Genomic DNA, 18,094 nt, shown 5'->3' with positions numbered 1-18,094 from the left:
ATATGTAGACGTAATCTGAAACTTTTCCTATATGATACAGTCTAACGAGGACACTTGAGCGAGTGGAGATTATAAATTGGTCTACGGGGCAAAATCCAGAGAGGGGTTGCAGACTACAATCTCCAAAAGTTGAAGCATCTGAAGAGATCGAGAGACACACGCAAGGGTGGGCATGCATATGCACAACACATGGGCACACACTTAAAAGAAAACAAGAGGGAGGGCATGCAAGAAGATTGAAAATGCAAGAAATGGATTTCTTGGCAATTGACGTGTAAACTTGGGAAGGCATAAGTAAAGCACCTTGCCAGTATCTGATTCGGTCGGTACACGATTTTTGTATTGCTGTCAGCATCATGTCTTTGGATAATCCGGCAACTAACAACCGGTACAATCAGCAGCAGAGTAATCTGTCATTCGATGAGGTGGCCACTCTCTTCCCGAATCCAATCGCTGAAGCAGCGACCATATTGGGTACTTTTTCCTTGTCAACCCCCTCCTCGCTAGTCATTTATTACTCATGCAGTTTACACATCCCTCGCAAAATATAAAACCCGACCACCCAACACCCAAAACCCCCTTTCACTTTTATTGCTTTTATTAACATGACCCATTAAAGAATTCATATGAATTTACGACCGCTTCTTTTGTTGGGTTTTCATCAGGTGTCGCCCCGAGCGATTTGAAGCGGATTTGCAGGGAGAATGGCGTACCGAGGTGGCCCTATCGAAAGGTAAGCAGCGCAGCAACAACGTGCCTGGATGGAAGTCGCCAACGAGTCTATTTAGATCTAGCTGCACCCGTTTCCCAAAGCGCGGCGAACGCGTCCTTAGGCAACCGCAAGAATAAGTTGTCTCACTAATTCAAAGAATAACCTGACCTCCGTTTGGCGAAGGCGGAACATAGATGCTGACTGAGTATTGAAAGAAAGACCAAAGTTTTAAAGTCTCAGTTCGGGCAGCAACAAAAGAGAGAGACAGTCAAGTGCCAAAACGAAGCATTGTTCTACAAGTTAAATCCATCCATAGAAGATATGTCGCATGCAGCAGACTGTTTAGGCGGTCTTTTGCCTTGATATCTTGCAGATCTACTGGCTAAATAGAAGGCACATAATTCATACAAAGATATGTATATTTTTGATCTTTAGAACAACAAAAATTCTAAATTTGTATGATTGGACTTATTCTAGTCTTACAAAGGTATATGTAAATGAAGTTCCTTCCCTTCAAAGCTGAAGCAGGTGCCTTGTGGTTTCTAGCATGCTGTAAGTTGTAACAGCAGTAGTGAAACTGGAATATTCATGACAGGAAAAAGTCCATATTTTCCCTGTCTCCTTCGTCCTTTCTCTTGCAACGTAGTTTGTGGTCAAGCAATAAGTTGTCTGTCTACTGTTGTCTCCTTAGCTTCAAAGGACAAGCACCATAAAGTAACTAAAGAGAGGCTAGACCATAGACAACTGTTAGTGCTGGGCAATACTAGGTGAAAGTACTTGCCTGTCTGAGAAATTACCTCTTGAAATGTTTGTCATTGACCTGACTCTTTAGCAAATGTGCATGACAAGAAGAACAAAAGATCACGTCAAACGCATGCATTGCTAATGTCTTTTTTTTGGGAGGTTTCAAAACGTTTGTAATTTGGAGTTTCAGTATATGTGAACATTACTTCCAGCTCAAATCCTAGCTGCTGGTACCATGGTAGAATACCCAGTAAAAAATTGAATCGTCCATGAGATCACATCTGAGAACTGTAGATCCTACTTGGGATGTGCATACATACGTAGAAATGTAAATCACTCTCAGGCTTGGAATAGACAGCAAGATATGGCAACCAATAACTGAATAAGAATGTCCAAAGAGAGTACACAAAGAGAGGACCCAAATGTTTTACAAATATATGGACAGCGGGGTGCTTCCCACTATTGCTGGACCTTAGGCCACAAACTGTTGCCCTAATCTGCTGCTCAATTCTGCTGCACGCCTCTCAATGAGGTGTTCAGTGGCTATGGGAGGAGCCCAAAACTGTATCTGTCAGCACCCTTTCTGCCCTATGTGATCTGCTCATTGGTTGAGCTCTTCACAATGGCTAAGGGCTGCTAGGTCTGGCGGTGCCTTTGCTGCACCCTGCGCAGTGCGGACGCCTCCGTCTCCTCCTTCTCTGGTGCTGTGATGCATGGATGAGGGCTGGAACAGGAGGTGCTCCCTGCCTTGCTACTGCCTTTTATTGCCTCATCTAGTGCCTACTGTGCACCTATAGAGGGCTGTCCTGCAGTTTGCAGAGGGCTTTTCTGGAATGATCATGTGCCCCCCCAATGGGGGGCCTTTTACAGGGCTGGAATGCCCTGAACTCTGCCGACCTGGCAGCCCGCTGTATGGCCGACCAGCCTAGTTTGCTGGTTGACCAGGCCAGGCCTTGGAGGCCTCCTTACCTGGCCATGTTTGTTGGGCTGAGCCCTGGAGGCCAATAAAGGCCCTCCTTACCTGGCCATGTTTGTGAGGCTGAGCCCCAGCTCTGCTGCCTTATATTCAAGGCCTATGGCTGGGCAATCCCAGAGGCTATCGTTCCTCCCTCCAGGCCCATAGATGGCCCCAATGATGGGCAGCCACGGGGCGGTCCCACTTGGACTGTACTGACATGAGCCGTAATGGGTAGCTTGTCCATGATGCTGCCTCCAAGTGGCAGCGACAATCTGACATGACACTCGACAGATCACTTCATGACAATCACTGTTAGGACAATCGGACTGTCTCCAATTCATTGCTCCTTGTGAGCAATCCTCAGGTTAGTCTTCCTAGAATCATGACTTAGTCTTCCTGGAATCTTTCTGGACCTGCTTGGGCTTTCCCCCGTTCAGCATCATCTCCTGATTCTGTGCGAGAGTCAGCGCCCGCTCGTAATCCGGTGGGTCGAAGTTCCGAATGGTAAAACATATGTTCGTGTCCAAACCTCGAATGAATTGCTTCATCTTGGCGCTCTCCGTCACGCCCAACTGTTGCGCCAGTGTGATGACCTTATTACTGTATGTCAACACAGGCAAACCATTCTGGGAGAGACGAGCGAACTCATCCTCTAGGTTAAGCATATATTGGGGTGGGAGAAAACGGGCTTTGAGGTTGGCCACAAACGTTGCCCAAACGAAATTCGTCGTAAACGTTTTTGGGTCAGTATGCTTACTAGCCCAATGCTGCCACCAAGTCACCGCCTCACCTGTAAGATGAGGGGCTGCAAGGTGGACTTTATCTTGCTCATCTTGAATCCGCGCTAACGGAAAATGAGCTACAAACTGTTAAGTACATTCCCTATACTAGAACTGCAGATCACGGGAGTAGCACCAACTTAATTCCACCCAGCCAATTCCTGTTGAAGCGTGAGAGCTCACAGAGAAATCAAAAATCTAAAATCACGTAAAAGTTCGTTCTCCTTCTCTCACTAACTCCAACATCTCCCTAGATGGATCTAGATGCCACATGTCATCATCATAGGACCTTCCTAATGCATCTTTTTCACCCCTCTCTTGGGATACTTTAATTCCAATTGCCCCTAGGCACATTTCTTGCATTAGGCCCTTAGCCTTAGATCCACCTAGTCTGGTGCTATCAGCCCTCACCTAGGACCTTGACATTAATTCCCTCTCGATCATTTACATGAAGCGCAAATAGATATATCATAAACATAGATCCTTTAAGGGAAATGTCGACTGATTCTTCCAAGGTCATGCTACCTCGGCTAGAGCGTAACATTCCTTCCCTCTTCAGACATCAGCGTCCTCGATGATAAAGTCTAGGAACACTCTCCGCAACTGGTATACGGATTCCCAGGTAGCTTGTGATAGAGGCTGACCATGCCATGCAACCAACACCGTGGGTATCTTCCGATTGCGCACTTGCATTGTTCCTCGGTCTGTCATGACAAGAGAAATGATTATTTAGTTAATTAATAGTCATTAGAACTTTATTATTGTTAGGTGCCAATTTGATGGTGCGGTTATATGTTTGTATTTATGATCGATCAAGCGGTGTAAATAGTACCGCCAAAACTATGTAACATTGGCCAATGATTAGTAATAAAGATGTGCACACACGTGTCTAGGTCCTAGGGGCAATAGGAAAGGGAAAGGGTGCATTAGAGTGCATTGAATGGTAGGTGCATGGGTCATAGGCTAAGGGTAGGTGTAAATGGGAAGATGGAACTTGAGTGATCTCAAGGGACATTAATGAAAGGGTATCACCCTTTCATTGTGAATCTCACGTTGCATTCTTTCTACCACATTGCATTCATCCGTCATCTCTCTCCCACCTTGCATGTAGGTCGAAAAAGAAACGAGTACTCTCACGAGGGCGCTCTTCCCCATTGGAGGGCCAATCGGCATTCAAATTCTGCATGCATTGCACACATTTGCATTTTTGAAAAGTGTGGATCTTCACATTTGGTATCAGAGTGGTGACGATCCATGAGCGGGACGAGAAGAGGGCGACAGTTGCGAACGACGGAAGTCGCAAGAGAGGTTGGTGGAAAAGGATCACGACTGACCGATCTCGAGGTTCTGAGACAAGGGATTTTTCTGAAAAAAATTCTGGCCTTCAACGGCGAACGGCGAACGGGGTGTCCCCCCCCCCCCCCCCCCCCCAAAATCCCCCCATGTGAATGTACCGCATGTGTGTGCATGTGCACATTCATACATACAGTTACACATTCTTTTATGGAGCATAGGTTAGTGTTTAGAGGCTGTTCCCGCGTTCGCCACCCTTAGCAAATATGCCAAGCCCTTGGCATATGTGAGTATTGCCTGGCAACTATCCCCACGTAGGGCATGCTCCACCAACCCGTCTCAAATTTGTCATCAACTTCAACCGTATTCATTGAAACTCGTCAAGACATTCCCACTTTTAGAAGATGCACTTGTCATGTAGTGCCCTCAGTCCCTGAAGGCCCGGGTGGAGAGGCTAGATTTTCGTATGCTGCGGGGTTTGGATTTGCTAAATAGCAACAAGCAGCATGAACTTCGAGGAGATGCAGGGGAACGATGGAGACTTTGCCAAACCTTGGCATATTTGCCAGGTTGTGTCGACGCGGGAATGGCCTCTTAGACATTAGCGCACTCTCTCTCTCTCTCTCTCTCTCTCTCTCTCTTAGATTCCTTTAGAGCACGTACAAAGACAAGCCTAAACCGTGAGAAAAAGGGATTCCCGTTCTACCCAAACGGAAAGTCGGATCGGAATAAGATTTTAAGGGAGTGATCCACCCATCAAGTACCCCCTATAACGGTATCTAGAGCTCCAATCCGCTCAAAACAAGTAGCCCAAACGGAGCGTACCAGTTTACAGCAGAAATACAAGAAGAAAAGCTTGAAAAAGAAGGGAAAGGAGGTCATTTTAAGTGTCTTCTCAACACAAACAAAGTGGGAGTCGGATAAGTACCACCACCTCTACAACACTTGAAGTTTGCTGTAAAATAAACCTTCTTTTTTGAAATTACAGCAAGACATTTTCTCTCTTGTATTAATAAAAGGAAAGAATGGAAGGGGAAGGGACATATAACAATGAACTTATTCCTTTTCCTCCATTACCCCAAGGGGAGAGAGAGAGAACACCTTCACCCCCTCTTGAAGAGGATGGATTAGGTGCGAGTTATACACATCTTGAGTATGATAACCCACAAATAGATTTACAGCAGTCTCTCCTTCAAGAACCTACTGATAGGGAGTTCTCCTTTCGTAATGAAAGAAGAAATGAGACCAGCCAAGAACAAGGTGATGAGTTCACGCCTTCAACTCAAAACCCAATACACATGGATTCTAATCCAAGTGCAAGAGGAAGAGAGGAGACTCCTGTTGATAAGCTGGTTTTCCAGCTTAGCAATATGATTGAGCAGTCCATTATGACAAGATTAGGGACTAAGAGGACTTTAAACTTCGGGAATGAAGAGTTGAGTAACCCTTCCAAGAGGTCCAAATTCCAACCGCGAGAGAGATTTGAGTTCCCCAAATATGATGGGGCAAGGGAGGCTGACAAAATCCTCAATTGGATTCGTCATTTTGAGCTATACTTTGCCCATCAAGACAAGACCGAGCAAGAGAAGCTTGCTCTTGCCACATTGCATCTGCAGAAGGATGCTCTAATGTGGTGGTCCTTGTCACAAACAGGAAAAGAGCCTATTCATGAATGGGCTAAATTTGTGGAGCAACTGAAAACCACTTTCATGCCACCGAGGCATGAAGAGAACCTAACCTTTCGTTGGGAGAGGTTTAGGCAGTTCGATAATGAGAGTAATGCAGATTTTACAGCCAGATTTTGGAAACTATCTCTAGAGTTACGCGAAAAGAGTGAGGAAGATAGGAGAAAGAAGTATTTAGCAGCTTTAAGCCCAAAAGTAAGGTACGAGGTTGAAATGTTTAACCCGACCACGCTTAAGGACCTCACTAAGCTGGCTGAAAGAGCCGAGAGAAAATTGAATCCTCGTAAACCCTTCAATAAGGAGTATGGGTCATCATCTAAGACCAATAATATACCCACTTTTAGGAAACCAAACCGGTTTAAGAATAATAAAGGGAAGGGTAAAGCTCTTGTAAGGAATGTGAACAGCCAATCACGTCCTGGATGGGTGCCATTTCCTTCTATGACTAATGAAGAGAAGAGGAAGTTGATTAAGGAAGGAAAATGTTTCGGTTGTAAGAAACATAAGCCAGGGCACGTATGGCATAAGTGTTCCATTCTCTTGGCTAAGATTGCCAAGACGAATTCAGTAAAAGGGAAAGCCAAGGCATCCAAGCAGGAGGGTGAGGCTTCTACCTTGTCACCCTCGAAATCTACTGTGACTATTGAGCCAATAGTGAATGCTGTCCATTCAGCCAATACCTTTGGGCCTCATGATCTTTTTAAGGTGTATGGATTCGTGAATGGACAGAGAACAGTGGTTCTCCTAGATGATGGATGTAATTATGACTTAGTAAGTGATAGATTGGCAAAATTATTCCATCTTAAACCAGAACCTATAAAAAACATGTCGCTTTCAGGAGCTTTTAGGGGACACAATGAAGAAGACACATCCATAGTATGAAATATTCCTTTTCGTATACAAAAATATAGAGATCGAAGGGATTTTCTAGTAGCCCCTTTACAAGACGTTGACATGATACTAGGTAAACCATGGCGGTATGATTTTAACCCTGCTATTCATCCTCATACTCATCATTGTTGCTTTGTACATAAGGATGAAAACATAAGGATCGTAGGGGATCGGGACGTGTATACAATTCCATTGATTACTCCTACCCAAGCGAAAAGATTGGTAAAAAGAGGGGTAGATTGTAATCTTGTGTATATACGGGATTCACGAGATCTTCATATCTCAAAAGAAGATCGGAAGAGAAATGAGTTCCTTAGCTTATGAGGATCGATTTTCAAGAGATGACTCATTCGAATTGCCTATGGAGAGAGAAGATGATCATGCCATAGACTTAGAGCCAGGAGCTTCTCCTCCATGTAGAGCCCCATATAGGATGAACAGGATAGAAATGGAGGAGGTAGAAAAACAAATTGAAGATCTGTTGCAAAAAGGCCTGATTCGACCAAGCAGTTCTCCATTTGGAGCACCTGTATTATTTTTTCCGAAAAAACAGTGCTAATTATATTACTTCGAGAACAAGATACAAAAAGTCAGCTTGTAGCTGACGGGCTGCGTTCACAAATCGGACACAGCCCTAAAAGGTAACACAATAAGTCACTCTCTCACGTCGGGATGAGGCGAGTGTGAATGAACAGCCATCGGGGTGGTGAATAGCACCACCGAAGGCCCTGCGAGGTTTGCTCGAAGAAGAGGAGCACCTGTATTATTGGTTAAGAAGAAGGATGAATCATATCGTATGTGTATAGATTACCGTGCTTTGAATAAACTTACAATTAAGAACCGGTATCCGATTCCAAGAGTGGATGATTTATTGGATATGCTTAAAGGTGCTAAAGTTTTTAGCAAATTGGATTTGAAATCTGGTTATCATCAACTTCGTATGAAAGCTGGGGATGAACATAAGACTGCTTTTCGCACTCTCACTGGACATTATGAGTTTTTGGTCATGCCTTTTGGCCTAACTAATGCTCCAGCCACTTTTAGTAGGCTGATGAGAAGGGTTTTGCGACCCTACTTGGGAAAATTTGTCATAGTCTTTTTTGATGACATTTTAGTGTTCAGCCAGAATGAGGAAGAGCATAAGGATCACCTTTCTAAGGTGATGGAGCTCCTAAGGAAGGATCGATTATTCCTAAATATCAAGAAGAGTGAGTTCTTCAAGACAGAAATAGAGTATTTGGGACACATTGTGTCTGCCGAAGGAATTCGGGTTGACCCTAAAAAGGTCAAGGCCATAATTGAATGGCCAATACCCAAAAACATACATGAGCTGAGATCCTTCCCAGGGATGTGTAGTTATTATCGCAGATTCATTAAGAATTTTGCACGTCTTGCTTTCCCACTAACAGATTTGTTGAAGAAGCATTCATTGTATGAGTGGGGAGAGGTTCACCAAGTAGCTTTTGAGGAGCTTAAGAGAACATTAGTGACTGCACCAGTGTTAACACTTCCGGACATGGACAAAGAGTTCTTTGTTGTATGTACGGATGCAAGTGGTACCTCGATTGGGGCAGTGTTGATGCAAGGAGGGCATCCCATTGCTTATGAGAGTAGAAAACTTCAAGGGGCTGAATTGAAATATATCACGTATGAGAAGGAGTTATTGGCAGTCATTCATGCTTTAAAGTTATGGAAGCATTATTTATATGGTTCTGCTTTCAAGATTAAGACTGACCATCAAAGTATCAAGCACTTGTTTTCTCAACCCATTGTCTCCTCAAGGCAAATCAAATGGGCTGAATATATTCAATCCTTTGGGCAACCAAATATCGAATATCAGCCAGGAAAGGAGAATTTAGTAGCTGATGCTTTGAGTAGACGGCCCCAAGTTAATCACGTTTCTGTGATTAAGGAGAAATCATTAGGAGCAATGGTTGAAGCTTATCCTTTAGATGAGGACTTCGTTGACATTTATGGGAAGATTCAGCGTAATGAGGTTGGGGATTTAAAGGCTTATTCCATCGTGGATGGATACTTATTTTTGGGACGTGCCATATGTGTACCCAAAACATTTCGGTATCTAGTCATGAGTGAGTTACATGCGAGTCCATATTCTGGACATAGAGGCATTAGAGGGACCATTGACAATATTGAGAGATACTTCCATTGGCCTAAACTTCGCAAAGAAGTTTCGACCTTTGTCAGCGCATTAAATCTGACACAAGTAAGACTGCTAGTCTTTTGCAGCCTTTGCCTATTCCTTCGGAAAGGTGGGAACACATTACAATGGATTTTGTGTCTGGTTTCCCCAAGGTTGGTCAGTATGAGCAGATTTTCACTGTTATAGATAGGCTGAGTAAACAAGCTCATTTTATTCCCTGTAAAAAAGAGTTGTTTGCTCCTGAAACAGCAAGGTTATTCATTAGGGAAATCTTCAGGTTACATGGGTTACCAAAATCCATTGTATCCGATAATGATGGCCGTTTCATTAGCAACTTTTGGACAGCTCTATTAGAGAATCTCGGAACCAAACTGAAATTTACTACAGCCTTCCATCCCCAAGGAGATGGACAAAGTTAGAATGCAAATCAAACCATAATTACTTTACTTCGAGCTTATGTCTATGACCAACCTAGAAGGTGGCCAGAGTTCTTACCCATGTTAGAGTTTGCTTATAATAACACTGTACATACTTCCACCAAGAAAGCCCCATTTGAAATCATCTATGGGCAATGTTTACCCACTCCAATAACACACTTGGGGGAGCGAATTTTTGCTGCTGACCAGTTTGCTGAGGATATGTCACAGGTTATTGAGCAGGTAAAAGAACATATTAAGAAGGCCCAGGTTCAACAATCCAAGGCAGCCAATAAAAAAAGAAAAGTAGTTTATTACAAGGAGGATGATTGGGTTTTATTGAAGATTGATAAAAGAAGAATCAAGTCAGTGAGAGGAAGTACCAAACATGTCAAGCTAGCACCGAAGTTTTATGGTCCATTTCAGATTTCAGCAGCTTTATATCCAGAAGAAGGATCCAGAGCGTATGAGCTGAAGTTACCAGCCCACTGGCGTATGAAGAACATCTTTCATGTGAGCAATTTGAAGAGATACCATGGCGATACTTCTGCGTTTTTGGATACTCAGCATCAAGAAGAACCTGAACTTGAAGATGGGACTGAAGTTCTTACTCCGGAACAGATCGTGTACCATAAAGAGAAGAGTACTCGTGGAAAGAAGAGATATATGTATTTACTGAAGTTTAAAAACCAGCCAGCTAGTGATGCACAATGGATGGAAGAAGAGTTCTTTACAGATTTTCCACAGATACTCGCAGATTACAAAGAGGCGATGCAATGGCAGAAGTAACAACAGAAAGTGCACATAAGAGGAAGAGACAAGCAATAATCCAGAAGAGGACTTCTGCTCATTCAAGCAGGAGGGAGTGTCATGACAAGAGAAATGATTATTTAGTTAATTAATAGTCATTAGAACTTTATTATTGTTAGGCGCCAATTTGATGGTGCGGTTATATGTTTGTATTTATGATCGATCAAGCGGTGTAAATAGTACCGCCAAAACTATGTAACATTGGCCAATGATTAGTAATAAAGATGTGCACACACGTGTCTAGGTCCTAGGGGCAATAGGAAAGGGAAAGGGTGCATTAGAGTGCATTGAATGGTAGGTGCATGGGTCATAGGCTAAGGGTAGGTGTAAATGGGAAGATGGAACTTGAGTGATCTCAAGGGACATTAATGAAAGGGTATCACCCTTTCATTGTGAATCTCACGTTGCATTCTTTCTACCACATTGCATTCATCCGTCATCTCTCTCCCACCTTGCATGTAGGTCGAAAAAGAAACAAGTACTCTCACGAGGGCGCTCTTCCCCATTGGAGGGCCAATCGGCATTCAAATTCTGCATGCATTGCACACATTTGCATTTTCGAAAAGTGTGGATCTTCACACGGTCCAGGATTCTTTTTGGTTTGCGCCTTGCATTATCCTCTATCTCCTGAAACAAAACCACACCTTCGATTAGTGAGTCACCTGTATGTAAAAATTTCTTTAAACGAGAAACATGAAAAACCGGGTGCACCTTGCAACCTTGTGGCAATTCTAATTTATAGGCTACCTTGCCTATTCTCTTTAGAATTAACCACGGCCCACAATATCGAGGTGATAACTTAGCACACTCTCCTGAAGTTAACGACTTCGAGTGCGAAGGAACTCTGAGAAAAACTTTTTCTCCTTCCTTAAATTCTCTTATAGACCGATTTTCATCCGCATACGCCTTAGCTCTATCCATAGCCTGGCGGATATTAGCTCTCGCAAGTGCTAGCATCTCCCGCATCTGAACCACAAATTTCGCGGCACTAGGCACTCTCTGAGGTATTCCAACTGTAGTTGGATTTGCTGGTCTATAACCATAATTCAATTCAAACGGACTAAACTCCGTAGAGAAATGTTTTCTATCATTATAGGCAAACTCTAACAATGGCAACCACTTGTCCCACGTATGTTGCTTCAATGACACATATGCCCTCAGCATATCCTCTAAAATCTGGTTGACTCTCTCCGTCTGACCATCCGTTTAAGGATGATCCCCACTACTCATTCCCAACTTAGTCCTTAGTGTCTCAAATACCGCTGTCCAAAAATGACCGGTAAATCTGACATCTCTGTCTGACACTATGGATTTAGGCAATCCATGCAGACGAAATATATGTCTAATAAACAAATCCGCCACTTGCGGGGCACTAATAGACTCTCTAGTCGGAATGAAGTTAGCCATCTTGGTTAGACGGTCAACCACCACAAGGATAGAATCATAACCACCTTGTGTCGTAGGCAGTCCTACAATAAAGTCCATGGAAATGCTCTTCCACTTACTTAGTGGTATCTCCAAGGGCTGTAAAAGTCAGGGTGGCTTCACCCGCTCGGCCTTGCTTACCTGACACGAAAAACACCGTGTCACATATTCATGAATATGCTTTTTCATCTTTGGCTAAAAGAAATCTCGCTTCACGAGATCATATGTCTTCTCGACTCCTGGGTGTCCCGCACATGGGCTATCATGGCACTGTCGAATGACTCTCTGCCTGAGATCATTCTGACTAGGTACTACAACCTTGCCATTTCTTTTCAGCATACCATTCCTTATGGTATATCTTGCATATGTTTGGCCTTTTCTGGATGCCAGGTCATCCATTTCGTTTTCCCCGGGTTTTAACACATGAGCCTTAGGCCATAGACTCTGGACAAACTCGTCCACCTTTTGAGTTTCTCTAATCTCGGTCATTAGAGCACTCTCTAATACCGTAAAACTCATATTGTGCATAATGCGAGACAACGCATCAGCAACTTTATTATCCTTCCCTCTTCGGTACCGAATCGTCAAATTAAACTCCTGCATGAGCTCTGCCCACCTAGCTTGGTGGCCCCTCAAGTCAGGCTGTTTGCAAAAATGTTTCAGAGTATCATGATCCGCATCCACATAAAACTCTGAACCATACAAATAATGCCTCCATGTTTTCAAAGCATGGACAACAGCATACAACTCTAATTCATGAGTTGGCCAATTCCTTTGAGAGGGAGAAAGCTTCTTGCTTTCAAAGGCTACTGGTCTTCCCTCTTGAAGGAGAACTGCTCCTACCGCAATGCCACTTGCATCGATTTCTAGGAACAACGGTTTCTGGGGATCAACTATTTTTAACACCGGTTCTGTGACCACAGCTTGTTTTATGGTGTTAAAACTTTCTTGTTGATTTTGTCCCCATATAAAAGGTACTTTATCTGAGGTCAGATTAGTCAATGGCGATACTATTTCGGAATATCCTTTGATATGCCTTCTATAAAATTGGACAAATCCCAAGAATGATCGCAAAGCGGTCAGACTCTGAGGGATTGGCCAAGTCAGTATCGCAGCCACTTTCTTTGGATCCATTTCTACCCCCTCTGGAGTAATTATGAATCCTAAATATTCAAGCCTAACCATACATAGTATAGTTTTCTTTTTATTTACATAAAGACTGGCTTTCCTCAAAGTATTGAACACTATTCTTAAGTGTTCACGATGCTCAGTAATACTTTTACTGAACACGAGAATATCGTCAATAAAATGTACTACAAACTTTCCGATATACGGATGTAGTAAATCGTTCATAAGCATGACGAATATAGCTGGAGCATTGGTAAGTCCAAAGGGCATTACCAAAAACTCATAATGACCAAACCTGCTTCTGAAAGCGGTTTTATGCACATCCTCGGCTCTAATCCGGATCTGATGGTAGCCACACTTAAGATCTATCTTGCTGAATATCACGGCTCCATGTAATGCATCTAGCAAATCATCAATCCGAGCCATCAGATACCTGTGCTTAACAGTGATATTATTCAATGCTCTGTAATCTATACAGAGGCGAAACGTATCATCCTTTTTCTTCTTTAATATCACTGGCGAAGCAAAGGGTGAGAAACTTGGTTGAATCTGCCCCAACTTGAGGTATTCTTCCAGTTGTCTACGCACCTCCGCCTCTTCAGTAAAACTCATTCTATAGGGAGGTCTATTTACAGGTTCTGCCCCCGGGATGAGTTCAATCTTATGCTGAACATTCCGCTCTGGAGGTAACCCATAAGGTAACTCATGCCTAAAACATTCAGAGAACTCCTCTACTATTAGATTAGCCAGCTTGGCCATCTCACCACTTTGCGCAACATCAGTGCTAGCCGAAGAATCATCAACCGGCTCTACCGATGCTGTACAAAGGAATAAAAACTCTTCTCGAGCTTTTCGGATTTCCATCACGGAAACCAACGGTCCCTGAGGTACATCTTTCTCACCTCGTAAGACATAAAGCACATCATTCATCTTGAATTGATATACGTGCTTTTTCCAATCAATGGCTGGATTCTTCCTAGAATGCCACGCCATACCCAGAGCTATATCTGCATGAGCAAGCTTAGTCATTTCAAAATCAAACTTCTCAGCATAGTCCTGAATACGAAGCTCCAACTGGGTAACCCTTTGGTCCCATACTTCAATTGAACTTCCATCTGCCATCTTGACTGTATACGCATAGTCAGATGGGCTAGTCTTTAACTTCAGTCTCTTCACGAGCTTGGAGTTAATCACATTGTGCGTTGACGCCGAGTCAAACAACACAATGACATCATGATTGGCCACTTGCCCTTTCATCTTAATTAACTCCATATCGTTAAAGGCTGTATACCCCGTTGCTGCAGGCTTAGATAGGATGTTATCAGGTGCACTCGTTACTAGCTTAGCAACAGACACACATAACAAACAAGGTACTGACCTCTGAGAAGATCCCGCTAGCTGAATCTGCATCTGTTCCGCTCTGGGACTTCCCTCCATTTCCACGTCGCATTCTGAGACTACCATCTCAGCCATTCGACGATCCTTATTTCGTGGACAATCCTTCCACTGATGAGGCTGAAGGCAACCAAAACACAAGCCTTCTCTCCTCGCTTTTTCTCTTTGCTCTAGGTTTAAGGAAGACTTTGACCAAGCCCGGGCTGCCATTGGTGTTACTTTCCTCTTCACTCCAATGGTGGTACTTGACTTAGGAGTTTCAGCTGGTTTCGCCTGCTTGGCTTGACCACTCGGATGAGAACTACTCCCTTTACTAATCCACCTCTTCTTAAACCTAGATTTCTTCTGGTACCCATACTGGGCTCCGACCTGCGCAAACCCACTTGGCCTGCTGCCCTTGGCATCTTCATAGTTCAGGGCTATGGCTATTGCATCATCCAACGTGTTCGCATACTTAGTCCGAACTTCCATTTCAATCCGATCATTCAATGCAAATATGAACTTTCACTTGGATTGATTGAGGTAGGGGTTCATCAACCTTCATTACACTCTCTCGAAACTTATCAGTGTATTTTGCCACTGACAAATTTCTCTGACGAAGGTTTCTATACTGATCCCAAGCTCAGGATGCTTGGTCAGGAGGTAAGAAGTGTTTCCTAAATTCCCTTTTAAACCCCTCCGAGGTAGTGGATGCAATACCATCTTTCTGTTGTTTAATCCACCACCGATCCGCTGCCTTACTAAACATGTGGGTGGCCTCGCTGATTTTCTTGATATCATTTCTGATTTCACAAATGGCGAACGCCTCGTCCCATTTGTGTAACCAGGTCTCAATGACATCAGAACTACGGTCATTCATCCGACTAGAATACTTCTCCGGCCTATAATTGGCAATATTAGGTACTTTAGCCTTCCTAGGCTCGACCGTATGAACACTAGACTCCGGTTCTATTGGAGCCTTTCCTTTCTCACCTCGAGAAGGTCTGGCAGACATACTGTGTATCACTCTTCTAAGTTCAGACTGCCCTGCATTTGCCTGTAACTGTTGCGCTAATAATTGCTGCAAGGCATCCTCAAGTAATGCAATCTTGCCAGATAAGGTGTGAACTACTGGGAGCGACACCTGCTGGGTCGGCCGGACTCTTGACTCACCAGGGTCCCTCCTGGAAGCTCCTTCTTCTGCTTCCATTCAGGTCAATGGGTGTTTTGCTTTTTTTATTATTATAAATATATTAAATGAAACACCGCTAGAACACTGTATTTACAAACTGACAAAATTCAGTGTACTGGCACTCTGACACAATTCCCTATACTAGGGAATACCTGCAATCCCAGATTCACACTAACTAGGCATTTGACACAAGCATATATCACAATATACCCCAAACCACTTTCCCTGTACTAAGGAAATTCCTGCATCAAACTGACTTTATCACAAAGGCATAATCTCAAAGACTGTTCACAAAACTTTTTTTTTTGAGAAGCCAAAAAAATTCCCAAGTCTATTACAACTACTAACACATCTATGGCATCTTCTCCTTCATGCAACCTGGCAACCCACGAAAACCGAATCTGTTTCTAACAATACAGAAATGACGAAAACAAAGGGAAAAAATGGGTAAAGTGCTCCCTGGTCATGAATTCAACGTTAAGGAATCCCAATCATCGCTTATCGTGTCGCAGGTCTCCCCGTTCACGAGTCACTGCCCCTACGTCATCCATCGCTACGCAGATGTTCTGCGCTCTCTTCCTACGCAATCTCCTTTCTTTCACACACCACCGTTCCCAAGCCCTACTGTTCGTCGTTACAGCCTTGACCGAGCAATTGATACGATCATTATCTAATTCTCTCTGGCTTTTTCGTTGACCGAACCAAACTTTACGTGGCTTATAAGCTGTCGTAGGAGCGCAGGGGGTTGAACGACGTGGGCTGAGGCGCATTCCGTTGCGTGGAACTATGCTTGAGAAACCTGGGAGATTAGAGAAGGCGTGATGCCAAACGGATAAGCTGCATCGTCGTCACATATCCCGCGCCTGTCTGTTTTTTCTCGTCAATTCACGGGCATCATCAATTCACGGGCTAATCCTATTCTCAGTTCCTTCTCTTGGTCTCGCAGTCAATCACAGCGAAGGGTCTCCCTTTTCTTCCTCTCGTTCGTCCACCTGAACGCTCTGATACCAACATTCCCTATACTAGAACTGCAGATCACGGGAGTAGCACCAACTTAATTCCACCCAGCCAATTCTTGTTGAAGCGTGAGAGCTCACAGAGAAATCAAAAATCAAAAGTCACGTAAAAGTTCGTTCTCCTTCTCTAACTAACTCCAACAAGCCCCATCTCCCTAGATGGATCTAGATGCCACATGTCATCATCATAGAACCTTCCTAATGCATCTTTTTTACCCCTCTCTTGGGATACTTTAATTCCAATTGCCCCTAGGCACATTTCTTGCATTAGGCCCTTAGCCTTAGATCCAACTAGTCTGGTGCTATCAGCCCTCACCTAGGACCTTGACATTAATTCCCTCTCGATCATTTACATGAAGCGCAAACAGATATATTACAAACATAGATCCTTTAAGGGAAATGTCGACTGATTCTTCCGAGGTCATGATACCTCGGCTAGAGCGTAACACAAACTGATGAATAAATTGCAAAATTGCTGAATGGTCACACTTACCATCATACTTAACAAAATTTGGAGTGGACCGAGTGAGTGGTGTTACCTTTGTCGATGGCGAAGCTGTGGCGGAGATGGCCGCTACGCTCAAACTTGCCTGCATAGCGGCTAACATCTGTTTGTGTTGGAGAAGCATCGCCTCTCGGTCTAGCTTTTGTTGCCTCTCTGCCTGGGCAAGCTCTGCGCGTCGCAGTGCCTCCTCATTTTTGCGTTCCTCACACATCAACAAGAGCAGTTTTTCAAAATCTGTGGTTCCTCTTTCTTCCAGTGGCTTTTTTGCTTCTTTTTCCTCCAGACGTTGTTTTGTCTGGTCCAGCTGTCTTCTGCTTTCTTCCAGCTGGGATGAATGTTCTTCGAGTTGCTGTAGCAGGACCCAATTCTGCTCTAGAAGGTTCGCCATCACTTCTTGAGCATTTGACGGAAGCGTATCTTGTTAGTAGTCTTTCTCCCTTTAAAGTCTTCGTGGTTGAAATCTTTTCCTGACCCTTCCATGGCGCTTGATTGTGTGTCCTTTCCGGATCTCAACACAACCATACACTCACGGTAGTCAAGCTGGATACAGACCGAAGCTCTGATACCAATGTAACATGCTACGGTTATCTGATCGTGTAATTCACAGCAAGACCTTCTTTAAACCTTTAGTGAGGAATGAGCGTTGTTTACCATAGAGAGAGAAAGGAGATGAGGGTAGAGAGAGAGTAGAGTCGACAACCGATTGGGTCCCTGTACCCACTGAGGGCCCCCTCCCCCAATCAGGGGAGAGTTTGCTTTATACTTGGAGAATTGAGAAATACAAAGAACACTCTTCAAGAGAGCACGGAACACGCTTTTGAAGAGCTCACTGTGCACACGTATAGCAGACCCAAAGACCTGAGAGGCAACGCCGACCAATACCGAGACCTTGATGCTGTCCACACTGACGATGTAGGACGCTTCTGCAAGGCAAGGAAGAGGCTTGTGCTGTCTACCGGAATGCAGGGTTACTGCGTGAGAGAGTGAAATCTAGAAGTGATAGAT

General features: G+C 43.9%; 1 protein-coding gene across 1 annotated transcript in view; it reads left to right on the top strand.

Annotated features, from left to right (window-relative positions):
* Nucleotides 1-323: 323 nt before the first annotated feature.
* Nucleotides 324-18,094, top strand: part of LOC147901409 (uncharacterized) — a 40,868-nt gene continuing 23,097 nt past the window's right edge. Inside the window, exons 1-2 of the mRNA XM_087375919.1 lie at nt 324-474; nt 666-733. Coding sequence (XP_087232045.1) covers nt 357-474; nt 666-733 — 186 coding nt within the window. The 5' untranslated portion in view covers nt 324-356. The remainder of the gene's footprint in view (nt 475-665; nt 734-18,094) is intronic.

The sequence above is a fragment of the Dipteris shenzhenensis genome, chromosome 6 (assembly GCF_047967505.1).
Source record: "Dipteris shenzhenensis isolate YYH24624 ecotype China chromosome 6, Dip_SZ_1.0, whole genome shotgun sequence".
NCBI lineage: Eukaryota > Viridiplantae > Streptophyta > Polypodiopsida > Gleicheniales > Dipteridaceae > Dipteris > Dipteris shenzhenensis.
Note: the sequence above shows the minus strand (reverse complement) of the source record. Positions and strands in the feature narration are given on the sequence as shown.